Raw genomic sequence first — 19,669 nt, 5'->3', positions numbered from 1 at the left:
ATTCAAATCTTAACTGGCTAGAAGTTTTTTTTAAAGTGTCAACATTTGCAATGTTTAAAATGACCAGCAGAGGGCAGCACTGCCCAGCAATACAGCATCAGTATTCTGTTGGGTTTGTTTATCATTTTACGGTGGCCTACATTCTGATGGCCAGCCATTTATAACATGAAACACCAAGTATTTTCCATCATTGTTTTTATAGCTGCTGTTGCCTCAGAGCAAACGGGGCATCAATTCCAATCGTGAGTGCTCAATGCTGTAGGTCAGGTTGTTTCCAATGTTAATAGCCAATTCTGTGCTTTGGCAGTGGGGGGGGTTTGTGCAGTGCAGAGTCTCTGTGGGGCAGCTGAAGGCTGGATGCAGGCAGGGCCTTGGAGGGCGGAGACTGAAGCACTTGAGGAGGGTGGGTGGGGGGGGGGTGTTTAACCAGTACAATATGGATGGATCACCCAAACTCCACCATATCTCCACCTTTAGCACTGACTGCTTGATCAGTGGAGAAAGGCAGTAACATCACTGGGGGAGGGGGACAGGGGCACCCAAAGAAGGTGAGAGGGGAAATAAAATGGGAAGAGCTGATGTGTGCATTTCAGAGTCTGGGTTTGGGGGGGGGAGTTTCACTCTCAGTTCCCTTACACTGAGAGAGCCACTTTGGTGGATGAATAGAGAGTCTAACTGCACCAATCATCTTTTGACAGCACTGTAAACGGGCAACCAGGAGACCACACCCCATACACCTGTTCACCTGAGGCATGAGGAGGTGACATCACACACTACACACCAGCATGTATATTAAGGCTATTGTGTATAAATGTGTGTGTGTGTGTGTGTGTGTGTGTGTGTGTGTGTGTGTAAATGACTACTGTGCCCCACTCTCACCTTTTAATCAAAAGCAGCTTTATAAACACCTGTGTGATGTTAGATTATGTTCGGATTACTCAGAATCTGCACATGAAAGCGCCTGGAAAGCCAGAGTGACATCACCATCTCCGGGAAACATTTGAGGTGAAGTATAAATCCCATTGAAGAGTTTCCATGGTAACAGTTTCTTTTCTTCCGCGGCACTAAAAAAAAAAATCCTTTTCAACTAGGGCAAAGAAGAGAGCTGTCTTTCCTGACCACCGTGTGCATCTCGGAGCTGAATGGATGTTTCTGAGAACGCCCTCTTCCAGGGCAGGGGCAGATCCACACAGGGCAACTTCAGCATCAAAGGCTGCAGCCCCCCTCACTAAAAGCCCCTCTGCGTCAGAGAGAGTCTGCAGTGCGTGTACCAAGACAAGGCTCACTGTAAAATACTCTGCACTTTATGCTCAGTGCATTGTGATCACTTCCATTTCAGACAAACACTATGAAACTGTGATTGAGTGATTGATTGATTAGTTTTACTTAACACTGTTGTTTAGCATTAAGACAGAACCTGGGCACCACGAGACATACTGACTTCGCACTGAACGGGCGGTTAGCTTATTCTGCAGTTCATTTACATGTACAGCTTGTGATATGGCTGACACTCTTAACCAAAGCAACCTAGAAAGCAAAGGTATTAAACTTAAAATACACATATTATAATACAGCAATTACATACGGTAATAAGGCCCAATGAAAAACTGCACATAGTGAAAACAACAACTCACATGCAAACACACTGCTACAAAAACCAGTGCCATGCTGACTGCAAAAATAAGTGCTGCAATAATCTAATATTTCAGCAACTGTTGTCAAAGTGTGTTACCATTCCACAGTACTGCACGAGAAGAGACAGGATTCCAGTGGAAGCTCACAGGGGCAGCCAGCTAAGCGGCGAGGGACACAATCTCCACCTGCGTCACAGCGTCTGATTCACCGAGGAGCTGCGTTTCGGAAAGTTGAGGGAATCCTGGCTCACAGGGAGTTTCCCCCTAACAGGATCACATGGCCTCACCCGCCCTCTGCCCGAACGGAGATCACACCGCCAGATACGCCGCAGAGTTACAGAGAAATACTCTGGGAAGCAGGAAGCGCTCGGCTTCTTAGAAGCGAAAACAATCGAGACCGTACACACCTGCTTATCAGACACGCCCCTGTCTCATACACCCTCAGAGAGCAGGGGAAAGATCCGACCACAGGTTTCACACTCTCGTCCTGCTTCAAACAAGGCTAACATCGCCATGGCAACAGTAAGGAACGCTCTGCTGGTGTAATGTGTAATTTCAGTTGGGTTTTTAGAGAAAGTTGCACTCCATTTATACTTGACAGTGTCTTCTACTGACTTCTACCCTCCCCCTACTGCCGCAGCTTGGCTTTCTCCAATGCGAGCTGATTGTTTTGCTTCCTGTAGCATCTCCTGGCCACCACCCTATGGCACTAGGTTGAGAATACATTCAGTTCTCAGAGACTAACCCACCTATCTCTCCCCGAGCTTCAAGTACGTGATGCTGTCATAAATGCACAACGTGGCAATTGCGGCTGTCATGAGTGAATTATCACAATCAAACTCTGGTACCGCTGTCGGGAAACCAAACCCAATGGACCAGCTGTCAGAAGTGGCTTAATAAAAAGCAAAATCCTGCATTTCTGGAGCATTCACTCATAGCTCAGTCATGCACTTCTTCGCACAGGGAAGCAGTGAGCAACAGCCTATTAGGACGAGTTGAAATATTGATGCTTTTTTTTTTTTTTCCACATTTCCACGAACTGAGTGCAAAACTGCTGTCTGCAAGCCTTCATAGGGAAAGCTGGACACAGAGAGCTGCTTCTCCAAGGGACCCGGGCTGGCAGAGCAATGTACAGCAGCTGATTCTGAATGACAGCCACATTAGGAGAAATATATATAACTTCCCACATGCATTCATCTTTGAAGGACTGGGCTCTGCAAAGCAATCTTTCGAGAAGGGCAGTTTCTTTCTTATTTTCAACTAAAATATGATTACATATCTTTGGGTATTTCCAAATCCACTTTTGAGATATTCTCAATCCATTCCAGGTTTTTTTTTTGTTTCAGATATGAAATGCTTAAACAATGCATCACAATATTAAGGGACGATACACTATTTAATTATTTAGACTTGATTATAATATGAAAAAAATATACAAAAAATATGACAAAAGCAGATACACTATGCCCAGCCCCACAATACAACATGGGATAATGTGTGGAGCATTTGTCAGACACACAATGCATGCTGGCGTGAATAATCGACCACCTGTCCCCTCTCTCTCTGTGATCAGATGGTATACGGTAAGTCTGATAGCAGGGTGGGATCTGCACTCACAGAACCACACTGCTGACTGAAGCTGCCCTGCACATACCCGCTGCGGCCCTCATCCAATCAGACGAGGAGTGGCCCTGCACGGGGGCCAGGGAGGGAACGTACTCAAACGCACGCATGCATTCTCCCGTGCATGCACACACGCATTCACACACATGAACAGTGAACACATGCATACACATGCAGCCACACGAACACGTGTACACACGCAAACATGCATGGACACAGGCAAACACATAGATATGCACCCATGTACACACACACACACACACACACAAACATGCATGCACATGCGCACACACACACATACATACACACACACACACGCGCACACACACACACACACAAACATGAATGCCTATGCACACACAAGTGCATGCACACACACACGCGCGCGCGCGCGCGCGCACGCACACACACACACACACACACACACACACGCACACACACAAACATGAATGCCTATGCGCACACACGTGCCTGCATGCGCACACACACACACACACACACACACACACACACACACACACAAACATGAATGCCTATGCACACACACCTGCATGCACACACACACATGCGCACACACACACACGCACCTCCACCTACACACTATGTTTACTGCATGCACCCGGCCACACAGTACACACATGCTTTGATTTAAGTGTCCATTCAGCACAGCATACCGCACATGTTTTAAGCACTGCGTCAGACGTCTAAAAATGAGGAGAGAACTGTCTCAGTGCACTACTACATTATTCATACTACACCCCTCCACCCCCCTCCCCCCCATCCCCACACCCCCCGTCCCAGCACAGGGGTGAAACATGACATCACTCTCTGTGACAAGCTGGGGACACAGTGATCCCAATTGTTGCTCCGCTCAGTAACAGCGACTCACCAGAATTAAAAAGAGAGGGAGATCAGACACTGAGACACCTTCAGCTGGGAGTGCTACCCTCCCACGCCCCCTCCCCAAACCCACAGTGACACAGTCATGCGAGATTTTGAGATGTTTTCTCCGATCTGCCTCAAGCCCAACGGCCAGACCCACCGCTGCGTTGTCATGACGTCCCTAAACATTATTGTGTCATAATAAAGACAGGCGAGTCGCACATGCACAGGCCTGCCAGGTGTGACGGGGTGTTCCCTGGGGACACTCCAGGGGTGACAAAGGCTTTTGAAAACCACACCGTGTGGCGATGCGGCCTTTATGCGGTCTCGCGTAGCTGTGAGTGGCCAGGCATGGAGCTAGCGACGCCACTCCTCTGTCATCTGAGCGGCACTGATAACAGACCGCCAGGCGATGAAAGACGTGTCCATTTTATCTTATGAGCTGTCAGAACCCGGCCGATGAAGGGTCGCAGATTACACAAACAGGGGGAACAGGGGGAGGCGGGAAAAAAGAGCCGAACCGCACGGCGACTGCCACCAGGCAGGCTGAATTCACTCTCCCCTCAGAGAGTGGCTTCACAGAGAGGGCAGTGGAGTGTCTCAGGGCAGACAGGCTCTGTGTTAAATGGCTGTACTTCTGTTTCAGAGTACCTGAAATGAGTCATCCCTGGTGGTCAAAGCCAGCTCTTTGTGACTGTAATATTCTCTACCAGTGCGAGGACTTGTGTCTTGCTTGCAGGAGGCCAGTAGGGTTCACCCCTGTGGTAACAGTACAGACTGTTCCTGATCTCCATGATAATATTACTGCACTAATCTCTCAAAATAAAAAACTATGAATTATCACACCTCTGACTAATGTATGTGCATTTATGTATTAGAATTTGATAATAATACATGCATGTATGCATAAATATTTCTTATATTTAACTTTCAACCACAAAAGTGTATTCTAGCCTGAAGGAAAATTTGATATATTTTAATGTAGTTATTTCAGATCATGCCTTGAGTATGATACCATGGTAGCTGTGCATATTATGATATAAGGGAATTTTGCTATCAACAGATTTGCATGCAGATCTGCTCCATTTATCAGTATGATGTACACATGTTGGTCTTAAGGGAAAGGTGATCGGTGCCGTACTGTACATTTGTTGCAACAAGTACTGTTGCATGCTTAAATGCATGCACATGCACAAATGCTTTGTGCTTGGTGCTCATGCCATCCCGTTCCCATAATTCTTGTTCCTCTGATGCGTATTAACTGTACGCCTTGTAAGCTGCTCTGGATAAGAGAATCAGCCAGATAAACTATTCATAAATCAAAAAATTAATTAAAAAAAATTTGTTTGCGAAGACTAGAGCAGTAACATATCTCCTCTTTCCCTCCCATTACCGTGCTGGTTTGGAAAACCATACTGGTCAGCATTGCATGCACCTACAACAGCATATAGAGTGCTGTCTGGATCCCACTGATACAACATAATCAGACAGACCTGAAAAATAACCAGGCCTCATAGCCTCCCGTGCCATGCTCTTGGAATATACTCCTCTCAATTTTCCTCTATGGGATTGAGGGGCACAGAAGAGCTGAATTAAACATCTCAAAACAAGCGAGGTGTGCACATTTCCTACGGGCTGAGAAAATTGGCTCTGAGACAGGGAACTGATTCAGCAGCTCTGAGATAAACCACTGTGGGCAAAGGAACTTCTAACCCACTTGTACACGCGCAGCTAAAAATAATTGCTCGCCTCAGAGATAATTGTCTCACCATGGAAAACTTGATTGTGACATCACACGCGATACCACAACCACAGCCAATCATAAGCTTAAAAAAGAGAAGAACCCCTTCTGAATAAGATCTGGTAAAGGCTGTGCCACGCTGCATCCCATAGCAGACAGATCTGCCAGGCTTACGCATGTATACTTTGGGGGCACAAGAGTTGACCTTGTCCAAAAATTTCACAATGGGTGATGATATCCAGTGACAAAAACATAATACTCATTGCCTCTGCTGCCTTCTCTTCAAACCACGCCCTCACACCGGCCTGCATGGAGGTCAGTGACTCTATCCTGTTCTCCTGGGCCTCTGAGGTTTTCTCTGCCAACACCAATCTCAGCAAAGGCTTCAAATTGATTTTTGTCAGGTCAAAAAGAACAGCTCAGTCTAGATAAGCATTTCTCTGCAAGTTAATTCATTGTGACAGTCAATGTATTATTTACACCACATTTAAGTACACCACAGAAAAATGAGCTAAGCAGAGAATCATGATGCTACTTACTATGCCTGTATTTATAAATTGTATTGGCACTGGTCCTAATATACATGCACCTCCTACTATTAAGTAAGAAGTCCAGGACAAGGGACTACAACAACTATCGCTGCCCCTGCAAAATACTACCACATGCTGATTATTCCATGCTTATATAATAAAACTGCCGTAACAACTATTCCCATCACTACAGCCACTACTACTAAAACTCCCCGTATCACAGTGGCTAACATGTATACACTACAAGGTAAATCAAAGGACTAATACTCCAACATCAACATTGTGCCTGTAAACACACACTTTCATTTCCATCCAACACCAAGAATAATTCAAACATCACCTTAATTGGCAAACAAATAACAAACATTTACAGTGCCGCACTCAAAGTGTAACGGGAGTGTTTCGAGAGATTATTCACAGACGGATATTTTTATCTCAAGGCATGGAAACTTAATTTCCACTTCATTTTGCCAGCATGCGTAGGTGGGGTCGGAGTGGGCTGCACACATGAATGATCAGGAGCAAATGCAAGCATCAGAACTGCTTTCGTAGCTGTTCATCTTCAGAACCCCCTTCTCCCCCCCCCCCGCTCTATCTCAGAACCCCGTGGCTCCTGCTCCAGTGACAGACCAGCTGTACCGATGATGAACACTCTAGTTGGTACCGACCCATATTGGACTTCTCTCTCGTCTTGGACAGCTGACCCATTTACAGCGGAGCGGTCGGCCAAGACATTCCCTTCACGCCCCTAGGTAAGGTGTGCGAAGAGCACCTGAAACAGAGAGACCGATCCGGTTACAAGCATGGCGGTAACACGTGAAACAAGGCATTACCAACGTATACGGGCAGGGATCCTTTTCAGACCAATTCGGTTGCGCGCACTTAAATATAACATTACACTACATTACTGGCATTTAGCAGACGCTCTTATCCAGAGCAACTTATATCAATTACAGGTTTTTACAATGCAATCCATTTATACAGCTGGATATTTACTGAGGCAATTGTGGCAAAAGTACCTTGTCCAAGGGTACAGCAGCAGTGCCCCTGTGGGGAATCAAACCGGCAACCTTCTGGTTACAAGCCCTGCTCCTTAACCACTATGCAACACTGCTGTGATGACGTACAGGGCGTTTCCACTCTGGCCCTGGGGTGTGCAGTGGAGCTCAGCAGCATTGGTCTGAGTTTTCACTACATAAGCTGTAGCCCCTGGATAAGGACCTGGCACTTGCACCTTGGTCTATGCTTGCAACCAACACACCCATACAGAAATATCAAACACATACTGGAAATACACTGGAAATATAATTGAAATATGTACAAATATACACAAAATATAAATATAAATCATAAATATATGCCGATATATCAAAATGCAATAATTTATATTTACAATTATTTTGAATATATTTATTAGGCTAAAATATATTTTTATTAAAACATATTCTCAATATGTAAATATTTTTGTATGGGCACGCCTGATAAAGTCTGTAAGTAGCCTTGTTCATTTTCAGAAGCCATCCACCGAAACGGAAAAACGGTAAAGGTCAACACAGCTTTCTATGCGTGTGGGGGAGGCACCCCTGATTCCATTACCTGACTCATCAATTAGAGGCATGCTCTTTGAGTTAGAGAAACTGTTTCCAGGTAACACAGCGTAAATAAGCGACCAAGTGACAGCATGACATTGCAATAATGCTAAACTGGCAAGTCATAAATGATCCATTCTTAGGTTTATGGCCGTCTGAAATTCCACCTAAGCCTGGAAAGTCAAGCTGAACGCAAAAATAGAGACTTACAAATATTAACACATGAGTTAAAGAAAAGCCTCTGGTTTTAGACTTTCATCAGAACAAAAACAGCAGAAAAGAACATTCCTTCACAAAGGGCTTGCAGCAAATAAAACACAAGAGACATCAGAGCTGGGTCACTTTTCAGTCAACAGTTCAATCAGGGCTAATTAATTAGAGCTTGACTGGAAGCAGAACCAGCCAACACAGCAAATCCCTCAGGACCAGGGTCTAGACTCTAGAGTCACTGCTATGGGGCAGGACAAGACGTACGTTACATTATATTATATTACTGTCGTTTAGCAGACGCTCTTATTCAGAGAGACTCACAGTTAAAGTTTTTACATATTACCCATTTATATGGCTGGATATTTACTGAGGCAGGTCTGGGTTAAGTACATAGCCCAAGGGTACTGCAGCAGTGCCCCAGCAAGGAATCAAACCAGCAACCTTCCCATTACGAGAACTACTCCTTACCACTATGTTACAATCCAGCCACATACGCTTAGCTCTATGTAGACAGATGTATGCAAATGTACTGTTGCATGTCTGTCAAAGGAAATAACAGCAATGAGATGATCAAGAAAGAGAGATCTAGATATGATCATGATATCATCAGACAACAATGTCAACAATCACGTTTACTGTGACAAAAAACTGTTGTGGTTACCAAAGCAACTGGAAACCATGGTTACTGTTCTGTGTTGTTCTGCTGTACTTTCAGCTCATCGGCGCACTTTTCAGCTTTTTATTTTTTCACAGGATGCCCTCTCTGCACAGACTTCATAGCTTTGCAGAGTTACCGAATTTGCATGCCTGACAGTTTATAGAGCCGTCACTCCACAGAACGATAAGGAAGCCGAGACTGAGTACACAGATATGGCAGCGCTAACAACGTGAGTATCCATAAACAGTCTGTGTTACGCGCGGGCGGTTGCCAGGTTTCTGCTCATAACCTCAGCAGAAAGGTCTCGCTTCTCACGCTTACGATACCGAGCAGCTCCGTTTCTCCCCTCGCACAGGCGGAAGCTGTTGGTGTAATGGTTTCATGCCATCTCAGACACCGCAAAGCCAAAGGAAACCTCACAGCAGGAAGAGGGGCTTTCTCTCCTCCGTGTGAATGACAGCGGTGGGTTGGGGGGGCTCCACAGCGTACAGCCAGCACGCTGCCATTACACAGTACACAGCCTCACCTGGAGACACCAGGAGTTTCACACTTGGGGGATTCCAAGGAACTACATCGCAGTAACCATATACAGGTGAGGGACTTTCTTCATATTCAGAAATGCAATGAAATGAGCCCTTGTGATACGTCTGCGGGAAAACCAGATGATGCCTTCAGGAAGTGAACTGACAAAATATATTATTCAGTGATGTGATGAAAAAGGCCTGTGTTTGTTTGACAACAAGGTAAAAATAAAAACAGGTCTCATCATAGATAAAATCAAAATTACAGAGAAAAAAAAAATCAAACTTCCTGATTTCCATCTGACTTCTTCAGGGTATCCACAAAGATAAGGGTTTTCACCTGTATATGCCTGGCTTGCTGTCACTTCAGAGGCAAAAATGCTAGGCCTGATTCAGATAAAACAATGCACAAATCCTTCCTGACGTGCAGGGGCTGTTCCTTCATATGGTTATATAACAGACTTATCCCACCAAATAATATTTTTCCACTTCATCTATTCATGAATTCATTCATTTGTTTGGTTTGGCAGAGGCCCTTATCCAAGGCAACCATAAGCGTGGCTTACAAATCTCTCAGTCTGGATGGGTCTCAACAGTATGTTGTAAACTTACAGCAGGAGAGAGCCTGTAACGTCTGCTGGGGCTATGCACCAGGTGTGGGGTGCTGGGAGCGGGGTGGGGGTGCAGGGTTTGGGGCATGGGGCACAGGGCGGGGCTACTCCAGGCTCTCCTCAGGTCATGAGACAGTGCTAGCTGAGATGCGCAAGCTAGTTAGTCCACAGAACCAGTTAGCGAGCATGAAAGCTCAGTGTGTGTGTGTGAGAGCAAAGGAGCCAAGACGCAAACAAGGAAGCGACTCTCAGGCTGAACAGGAAGCGAGAGGCTCTCGCAAGCCTGACCTCCTAGAAATGATTCTTATCGGCGGTTGTCTTATGCACGGTTCGAAGAGCGTTCTTTGCTCATGGGAGTCATTGTGGGTGTGCACTGTTTAGGCGTAGGTGCAGAGTCAAGGTGTAGAACACTTCCCTGTGACCATAATGCGTGGCTTTCCTCCTCCACCTTCACAGGTCTCTTGGGAGGGTGTACGGATGGATTCAGGGGAGGAGGAGGGGTCCCAGGGCCATCAGGAGCCAATCAGGGTGCCTGTAGAGCTGCGGTACCAGCTGGGGGAGAGGACGGAGGCGCGTCTCCGCGAAATGGGGGCCAGGTGCGTGCAGGAGGAGGCCCTCACAGACCTGTACTACGACACCGAGGGATTCCATCTGGCTACTCAGCAGGCCTGGCTGAGCAGGCAGGACGGCCAGTGGAGACTGATCCTGGATCAGCGGGCAAGCGTGTCCGTCTGCAGCACAGACAAGACTGGATGTCCAGAGCAGCAGGGGGAGACTAGGAGTGGAGTCCCCCAGGCGGAGAGTGAGGCAGGAGGGGACAGGGCAGTGGAGGGGGCCTTGGAGAGCCCTGGGAACACCCCGCTTTCCACACTTACAGGAAGTTCAGGGCTCCCAGGAGAGCAGAAGATCCCCACCCAGTTTTCCTCTCCCCCTGCAGCCCAGTACCGCGAGCTGACCGCCAGCAGCCCTATCATCGAGCACCTGGCCCGCTGCCTGCAGATCGGCTTGCCGGAGGAGGGAGAAACCATGAGCGTGGAGCGCTTTGTGGAGCTGGCGGGTATCCAGCTCTACGGCAGCTGGACCCTGGCCAGGAAGCTGGAGTACAGGCTGCCGGGTACCTGCTCGCTGGTGGTGAGGAAAGACTACAGCGCCTCTCCCTCCAGCCACACGGCCGTCCTGACCATGGGCGCCGATGTGCTGGACATTGGCCGCGAGCTGGAAAAGATGGAGACTCTGGCGGCCGAGCTGGACCTCCAGCGCAGACAGACGTGACTGAAAGACATGACTAACTGACTGACTGACTGACTGACACGCCCGCTGCACTGATGATGCGACAGGATGGCTCTACCCCCTCTGAAGACTGAGGGATCAAATGGCTTTTGCAGTGTGGGCTCACAGAAGTGAACAGCTGTAGACTATTTCAATAGAAACTGTATCGTTTAAAAAAATGGATTTTAAAATGGCACCTAGGATGATTGATGGAATGAAAAACATCATAGACTGGAAAGTGGGTTGGTAAAATCAAAACATCTATGAACAGGCCTTGTCAGGGCAAATTAAATTAAATTATTACTTGGTGCATACTGCATAAGACCGGTCATTTTCCAAAAATTGCTTGAATTGCAAACTCAATCAATTTCAAATCTCAGTAGGGGAGACATCCCAAATGATAGATGGAAGACACCATTAATCATTTGATTCACAGGAATGCCTTGGGTCACACTAACAGAGGTTCCATTTTTAATAAATGACATATTTGTGTGAATAAATATATGATTTTTCTAAAGTAATAATGATTGATAAGCAAAAACATTGCTACCGTGTTCTGCATGAATAAGTATACAGCACTTAAAATTAAACTGCAGCTTGCATCTTCAAACTGTGTTGAATTCATAAATATTTATAGCATTATAAGGCCCATGAATAAATAGTAAAATTCATACTAATGACTTCATGTTTGGAAAGAGGTTTTCCATTTAACACCTTCCTTTCAAAAAAGATTTAATAAGAGAATTTAAAATGCCAAAAAAAAAAAAATTAGGCAACAAAACATGAATAATTAATGAGAAATGTAAAAATTTCTAACAATGTGTGGGCGACGAAAAAAAGGACGTCGAGCAATTAACGCACCCCAAAACGGTCCCAACTGCCTGTAACGACATTGGGTGACAGATCCATTTATTAGCGTCCATCAGAGCTGCAGGTGCGATCTGTGTGCTATTATCAGCTTTGCGTACCGGCGGCTCAGACATCAGCGTTACCGGGGCAACGGCGTGCGCTGCAAAAATCTGTTTATCATTTTTGTTTGGAGCTCTGAGAGCTGGGTCCTGCTGCCAGCGCTCCGTCCACCGGGAAACGATTTTGATTTTCACATCCCTCTCATCTCACGCACCGCAAACCGTCTTTTAATTCCAACTTCTGAAGTTACTGAATGCATCGCCCAGTCAGTTCCTCTCACAACGGAATCTAACGCTACGGAGGGTAGCCTGTCGGCATCTGCACGGTCCTCTCCGCATCCTTCGCGTAAATAAATGACAATGCGGCACCGACTGCTACGGAGGGAGCTTCTGAGCAAAAATCTGAATTTCAAAAAACAAAAGGACCGCTGCTGCCGAGTCACCCGCATTGAAAACAGGATGTTTGCATCGGACCTGTTCTGTTCACGCACGCGGAAATATCTGTCATGGATTTCTGTGCTGCTAGCTTAAGGAGAGATCAGTAGAAAACACAAACATGAACAGACATGAGACAAATGGGAATTCAATGCTGACACACATATTGCTGTAAGAGTGCGCCACCAGGTCTTAACTAAAATCAGTGGTTACGGGCTCAATAACAGCACTAAAGCACAATACAATATGTTATTCATCTGACTGACACGTCAACGTCTTCATCCAGTACAGCTCACATTTGACCTAACGTCCATTATCTTTTCACAGAGGCAGTATACTTCAGGTAAAGTACCACAGTTTTATAGGCAGCCTTGGCACCAGCAGAAAATACAGAGGGGTGCAACCGCAATTCACAGGGATGCACAAAAAGTCATAAATACTATGTACACATCAGGATATAAGGAGACAACTGGGGGTGCACTGAGGTCCGTCTGGGAGTGCAGTGCACCCCCATAGCGCCGGGCCTGTCTATAGGACTTAACCGTTGGGTACCAAACCCAGCTGCTTATCCACTACAGCTGCTATCAGGCCTCCCACACAGACCACAGCTGCATCGCAGTGCTTAGGCCTAATATTTACAGCACACAAGACAGTCTATTTCATATCACCTCAGTGCGTTCTAAAGAGCTGTTTGAGGACATTCTGCCCGTTGGGTACGATTCTACAGCAGATGGAGCAGTACCTTGAGTGGCGTGACCGGGGGAGAAACCCACATTGTGAAGATGTTCCTTCACAGCTAATTTAATCCCTCTGCAACACTGTGATGGCAATCAGTGGCTCCTGAAGCCTGACAGTGCAGCCAGCACCTGAATGTGAATTTGTGGAGACATTGTGCACAGCGATGCCTTATAACATAAAGCCTTGTATTATAAGACAATAACATATTAGCTCAGTAAGGCCCGCTGACTGTGACTCAGTGACAAGGGAGAGTGAATTTTCTCCGCTGCTGTAAAATGAACTACACCGTTAACACAATTAACTCCTGAACAGAACTCCCCTCTTCAACTCCCACTTAAGCTCTGCTGATTTAACTGATTCAATTACATGCAAATCAGTCCAGCTTTACATTTATTTTGGATTTCTTAAGCAGCCAGCCGCGGGCTTTAAAATGAACGCGGCGGGGGAGCGAATTAGACGCGTACCTGTAAATTAGCCCTGCAAATGCGATCTGGAGTCACCAAGAGGAGTAAAAGCCTGCAGCCAAATACAGGATGCAAAACCAACACTGCAATGAGTGAGAAAAATGTAAGAACAGAGTATCGAAAGTGCATACGGGGACACACACACAGGCATGCATACACACAGACACACACAGACAGACACAGGCATGCATACACACACACACACACACACACACACACACACACACACACACACACACACACACACAGACAGACAGACAGACAGACAGACAGACAGACAGACACACACACATAGCCATACACACAGACACACACGCACACAGCACAAAGGGACGGTTTAGCATTTATTAAACCCCGCTGCCTGTCTGACCTGCTGACATCATGAGTCAAAACACCTCTCCCCATGGGAGACTCTGAAGCAGAGGTCTCTTGTGAACTCAAATAACCTAGCAACTGCACCTCTTCCAAATTTAAAAATAAGTCATTTTTTGATCCATCTAGCTCAGACAAGCACAAATACAAACCTGAAGTCAGAAAACATTATAACAACACTATTTTAATAGTAAAGTATTATTAGTATTTAAATAGAGGAACATAGCATGGTGGTTTCTCCACATACAGCAGACGCCTCTGCAGACGTGCTCAGAAATGCACAACCAGAAAGATGTACTGGCAACCACTGCTGCATTAAGCATGACTCCGTGACCTACATGTTAATCTTTGGTTTCATTTTCAGTTTAGCGAGTACACTGTGAACATTCACAGAAGGTCATGGTGTTTCTGCAGATCTTTTATAGACTCAGTACACATTAGTATGATGCAGCATTCACCTGCACACAATATAAAACTTGTGAGACTTTACATTTGAGTCATTTCACCAGTTAGCTCATTGTCTGTGTAAGTGACTACATTCATGACACCTGCATTAAACTGCTTTCTCACCTCTGACCATGCAAGATGCAGCTGACGGGATGTAAAGGCTGCAGTTTAGGAACCGTTCAGCCACAGAGGACACAGTCTCATCGGCTAGCGTCTGCGCTAGGCGCTTGCCCTCCTCTGTCTGCGCCATCGTCAGACGCTGGGCCGGGAGGCATCCACCGCATGCAGTGTTGCACTGAGCTGGTGTTTCTGTGGAATGCCAGTTTAGTGTTCCAAACCTCGCATTCCGCTGCCACTTCTGTTCCATTCATAACAAAAAAAAAAAAAATCCATACTACGTTACGAGGATTTTTGATGCCACAGCCGACGTGACGCGGTGCAAAGTAATTCTGCTAGAGGAGGAGTGCTTTTACCGATTTCAGGCTCCAGACAGACGTAATCAAACCTCAACCTTTTTCAATCACCGTGGATTGTTTAAAAATGTAAGGGGTTCAGAGATATTTCCTTTTATTAAAGCCTAATACCAGCTGTCCTCATGAGAGACCCGCTTCTAAGAATGAATGTTAATTTAAACGGCTCATTCAAGTAATTTTATTTATTCGCAGCACTTTTAATTAGCAAATTTCAGGCAATCCAGAGAGCCGTTTTAAATCCTCACCCATTTTGAGCACTTCATTATTCCAGTATTAGCACCCACCCCAGAACAGAACATGATAGGAGAGTAGAATAGGACAGAAGACAGAAGTCCATTCATTGAGGAGAAAATGTACTATAATTTGACAAACACAGGGAAAGGTGCAATGAGAGTAGAAATGAATGAGAATTGAGAACAGAGGAAAAAAAAAAATGTATGGTTCTACGCATCGATACGATACTTCTCAGTCACATTAGAGAAAATTAAACCCCAAAACACCATATGACAGCAAAGCTTAAGGAGTCTGAAAATGTCCCACTACCTCTGTAAAGGTTTCCTGTTGTTGCCATGCTACTTTCCAGAGAAACCTGTATTTTACACTTTTGAATCATTCACTCAGTTTGCCTACCCTCCAATTGCAGTGGTTCCCAAATGGATGGTTGCAAAAACTGTGCATGTGCAACGAAGGACAAATTTACAAAAAACTTGAGAAATTGAGTCACAAAGATTATATACACACACACACACACAATACGACCAACAAAACTCTACTGCAAATAAAGCAAATTTGCATACATATTTTCAAATAAACAGCCAAAGCCTGGGACATGCTTTGCAGCAGAGAGTATTTAATCATCTACATTTGTTTCAGAGTGACCCAGAGTACCTGGCACCTATGTGGATTCTCAACAGGATACTACATGTAGCACATTTATTTAATCTGGTGAGCTGCAAAGGAAAAAATGAATACCGCTGTCGGCTGGCTGCAGTACAAAGAGGTTTGGGAACCGCTGCTCTGATGTGCATTTCCCCACCGCAGTGCAAAAGAGCCTTAGGGGGGAGGGTCACGGTTAGTTTCACCCCACCCGGGGAGAGAAAGGTGCTCAGGGCAAGGGTGTCAGTATGAGGTGGGTAAACACTAGCCCTTCCCGAAAAAGGAGCCAGGGGTCCAGGCAGCCAGTCACCGGGCTCTGCAGGCGCTATGCAAACGCAGGCCACTGAATTACACAGCGGCTTTCACAGTTGCCCAGGGAGACAGCCTTCATAAGGGTGGGGGGAAAAAAAGGAACCAAACTTCTCACATAACTCAAGACTGGGACGTGAGACGGCCCTCTGCCACGCTGTCAGCCCTGGGAGAGGGCATCCACCGCAAACAGCATGGAGCCCCGCCCGACAGAGGCCCTCCCACCCCAGTCCTGCCCCACCCACCAGCCCTGCCCAACAGAGGCCTGCCCACCCCAGTCCTGCCCCGCCCACCAGAGCCCTGCCCACAGGGTTGGCAGGAGGTCTGTTCATTCAGATGAACATGTTCCACTTGCATCCAGTGTCCATTTCCAAAAGAGTATGTGTTGGAGTGGCTAAAACAGAGGCCGGACACTATCAGAAAACACCACACACACATGCATACAGAGACACACACACACAGACTCAGAAAGAGACAGACATACAGACACACACACACACACACACACACACACACACACACACATCAGAACACCAGACTAGACTGGGTCTGACTCAGGGCTGTGGCAGGGTGAGTGAGCAACTAGGTCTTCATTTAATGTTACACCTTTTCATCTCCCCTTTCATGATGAAGGCCGGTATCGCTCTGAACCTGAGCTTCTGGGATGCTATTCCTGACCAGCTCCAGCTTTGATCTAATGAGTATGAGGATCATATATAAATATCAATCAGTACAGAAGTGAGTACAGCTATTCTAAATGTAGAGAAATCTCTGGAAAAAAAGAGAGTGCAGGAGAACAAGGGTGATGCAGCACAGTAAGCGCACAACAAAACCCGACCGGGGCAAGTTTGTACCACTGCAAACTCCCACGTTCATTAGTGCTGGCTTGCCGCCATTCTAACATGCACATTTATATTTAGAATTTTTAAATGAATTCAAATACCTTAAAGCAGTGTTTCTCAAACCTCTCCTGGAGGACCCCCTGCCCTGCATGTTTTAGATCTCTCCCTGCTCCAACACAGCTGATTCAAATGATCCACTCGTTATGAACTCCTGAAGCTGCTTAATAACAAACTGATCATTTGAATCAGCTGTGTTGGAGCAGGGAGAGATCTAAAACCTGCAGGGCAGGGGGTACTCCAGGAGAGGTTTGAGAAACGCTGCCTTAAAGGAACCTCAGAAACAATGACTACCAAGCAAACTGATAAAAGTTGTCCTTAATACAGAGGCCTGGGATTTCTGGCATTGTTGCTGCTCATACTCTAGTAATAGCTAAAGTAGAAATATGTAGAAACTATGTACAAATAGCCTGTATCTTGTGGGATAACATTCAAACCTGACAGGGCTTAAGTTTTGTCATGCTTTCTGTCTGCCTACAGTGCCAATACCCCACTTGTAGATCATTATTGTTCATACCAGGGTACTAAAGGAAAATGTCAGCACTCTAAGGCTTAGGCATCTGTTTCCCAGCTATCCCGTGTCTAACTGGTGCAGTGGGCAGGAGCTGTAAGGTCCACCATATCACCATGTCATGGGGGGGGGGGGGGGGCAACGCTGAGCTTGTCTGAGAGCAGAAAGCAGGGCTCAGTCCCTGGCTGGTGCCTTCTTCCTGAGAGACGAGGATGTCTGGCTGAACCCATAGAGCGGGTTCACATAAACCCATACCAGCATGGAGTGTGGGTACGGTCACGAAAGAACACTGTGGTCAGGTAGTGGGTAGCGTTACAGCAGCATTTTCTCCTGTGAGAGAAAGCAGTACACTGTATGTCTGAATGAAATCATTATAATAATCATAATGATTACCAGGATTCTTCCTCTATTTATTCATAATAATAATAATAATAATACTAAAAATAATTCTCATGATTACAGTGCATACAAGGAGTTACAATGCATGGCTTTTAGAATAAACAAACAAAGTCTGGAATGCACAGTTAAAATGTTCAAGGGCATATGACACAAAAACAAAAAAAACAAATACGAAAGGATTTTATATAGGATGCAACTTTCCACAGGCTTGTCAACGTAGACAACTTTCTGTTATTGTTATTAATGGTAAACATTTAGCTGTGTACATGTTTTGAGGTGCACAGAATGAAAGAGTTTCAGGATCAGTGTTAATGTGATGTGTGCGTGTGTGTGTGTGTGTGTGTGTGTGAGTGACATGGTATTGAAGGCGGGGGGATATCGTGTGACATGTTTTTCGCTGACGGTGGCAGCCGGACTGCAGTCTCCGTGGCACAGGCAGGGTCGTGTGTCTGGGACTGGGCCGAGGTCCAAAGTCTCTCCCGCTCTCAATGGCTGACGGGTCACACTTAATTCAGGCCACAGCTGTTCCCGAGGCCTGGCCTCTTGTAACCAGGCTGACATCGCTACCGCAAGCACGACGTGGAAGCCCGCAGGGAGGGAAAGATGAGCACTCCCCTGCCAGCCATGTCACTTTCACATCTTGTATTATCTCTTTCATTAAGTATTCTAACCAACACAAAGCGTTCTCCGGCTTCTTAGCCAATAGAAAACTTCCCGCTACTGGGTGTTCTGATCAATGCCAGCCTGCATCTTTTCTCACTTTTGCCACTTAGAAGTACTGAACAGGAAAGCTACATGGCCATGGTTTGAGGCATGTTTTATAATCTATACCAAATGTTTTTGCAATCCAATCACTCATGAAAACACATGCAAAAAAGTTACTAGGGCTGGTTTCTCTGGGTTTGTTCAACATAGCTTATCAATGAATAAAATTCAAGATGAAAGAGTGATAAATGTTAACATATTTAGCCCTGCTACAGTACCAATACACAGACAGGAGGTGTGCTCCGCTGCTGAATAAGTGCCTTCATCCAGGCATCAGCATTTAATAAGTGACCCTTGACCTTTCACCCATATTGTGACCTCACAAAGGTCTGACCTATGGGTGACACCCATGAGCAAACAAGCATGTCGAGAAGCAGTCAGGGCCTTCACGTTTCTGCCTGCCCACACAATGAGGACTGTGTAAAAAAAAAAAAAAAAAAAAAAAAACTTCTGATATTTCAATGACAAGCAGATGAAGGAATTTTAACAACGACACAAAAGAACAGGAATCCTTCCTGAGGCAGCTGATAAAACTGTTCTTGTGCCAGAAGTAACCTTTCGCCTTGTAAATATTTACAGTGGGTTTCACTGAGCAAACAGCTTGTCATATGGCAGGGGAGCTATACCTCCACATACCATCCATCTGCAGATTTCAAGCTACACAGGCAGTATACAGTACTTTGGAAGGAGCCCAATATTTTTCCAATATTCTTTTCTTTATGTTTTCTTAAGCATAAGATAACACGGACTATCACGTTATAAGATAAAACAGCTTAATATTCAATAACACACCACTTTGTGGGTA

At 45.8% G+C, this 19,669-nt stretch overlaps 2 protein-coding genes across 5 annotated transcripts in view; one reads left to right on the top strand and one right to left on the bottom strand.

Moving 5' to 3' along the window:
* ralgps1 (Ral GEF with PH domain and SH3 binding motif 1) overlaps positions 1 to 19,669 on the bottom strand; it is a 169,528-nt gene that overhangs the window by 134,922 nt on the left and 14,937 nt on the right. Inside the window, exon 2 of one of the 4 annotated variants that reach the window (XM_036526326.1) lies at positions 7,079 to 7,182. The exons of the other annotated variants lie outside the window; for them this stretch is intronic. The gene's annotated coding sequence lies outside the window, so the exon portion shown is untranslated. The remainder of the gene's footprint in view (positions 1 to 7,078; positions 7,183 to 19,669) is intronic. 4 annotated transcript variants of the gene reach the window in all.
* On the top strand, positions 10,477 to 11,276 carry si:dkey-191c17.2 (uncharacterized protein LOC100005628 homolog). Its single transcript, XM_036526133.1, has one exon. It carries the CDS (start codon positions 10,477 to 10,479, stop codon positions 11,269 to 11,271), a length of 795 nt encoding a protein of 264 aa, XP_036382026.1. The 3' UTR covers positions 11,272 to 11,276.

Source organism: Megalops cyprinoides, chromosome 4 (assembly GCF_013368585.1).
Source record: "Megalops cyprinoides isolate fMegCyp1 chromosome 4, fMegCyp1.pri, whole genome shotgun sequence".
Taxonomy (NCBI): domain Eukaryota; kingdom Metazoa; phylum Chordata; class Actinopteri; order Elopiformes; family Megalopidae; genus Megalops; species Megalops cyprinoides.
The sequence above is the reverse complement of the archived record's forward strand: the minus strand, read 5'-3'. Positions and strand labels throughout refer to the sequence as shown.

Excerpts from the sequence above, each read along its gene's own strand:
- si:dkey-191c17.2 (XM_036526133.1), top strand. The coding sequence starts at position 10,477 with ATGGATTCAGGGGAGGAGGAGGGGTCCCAGGGCCATCAGGAGCCAATC.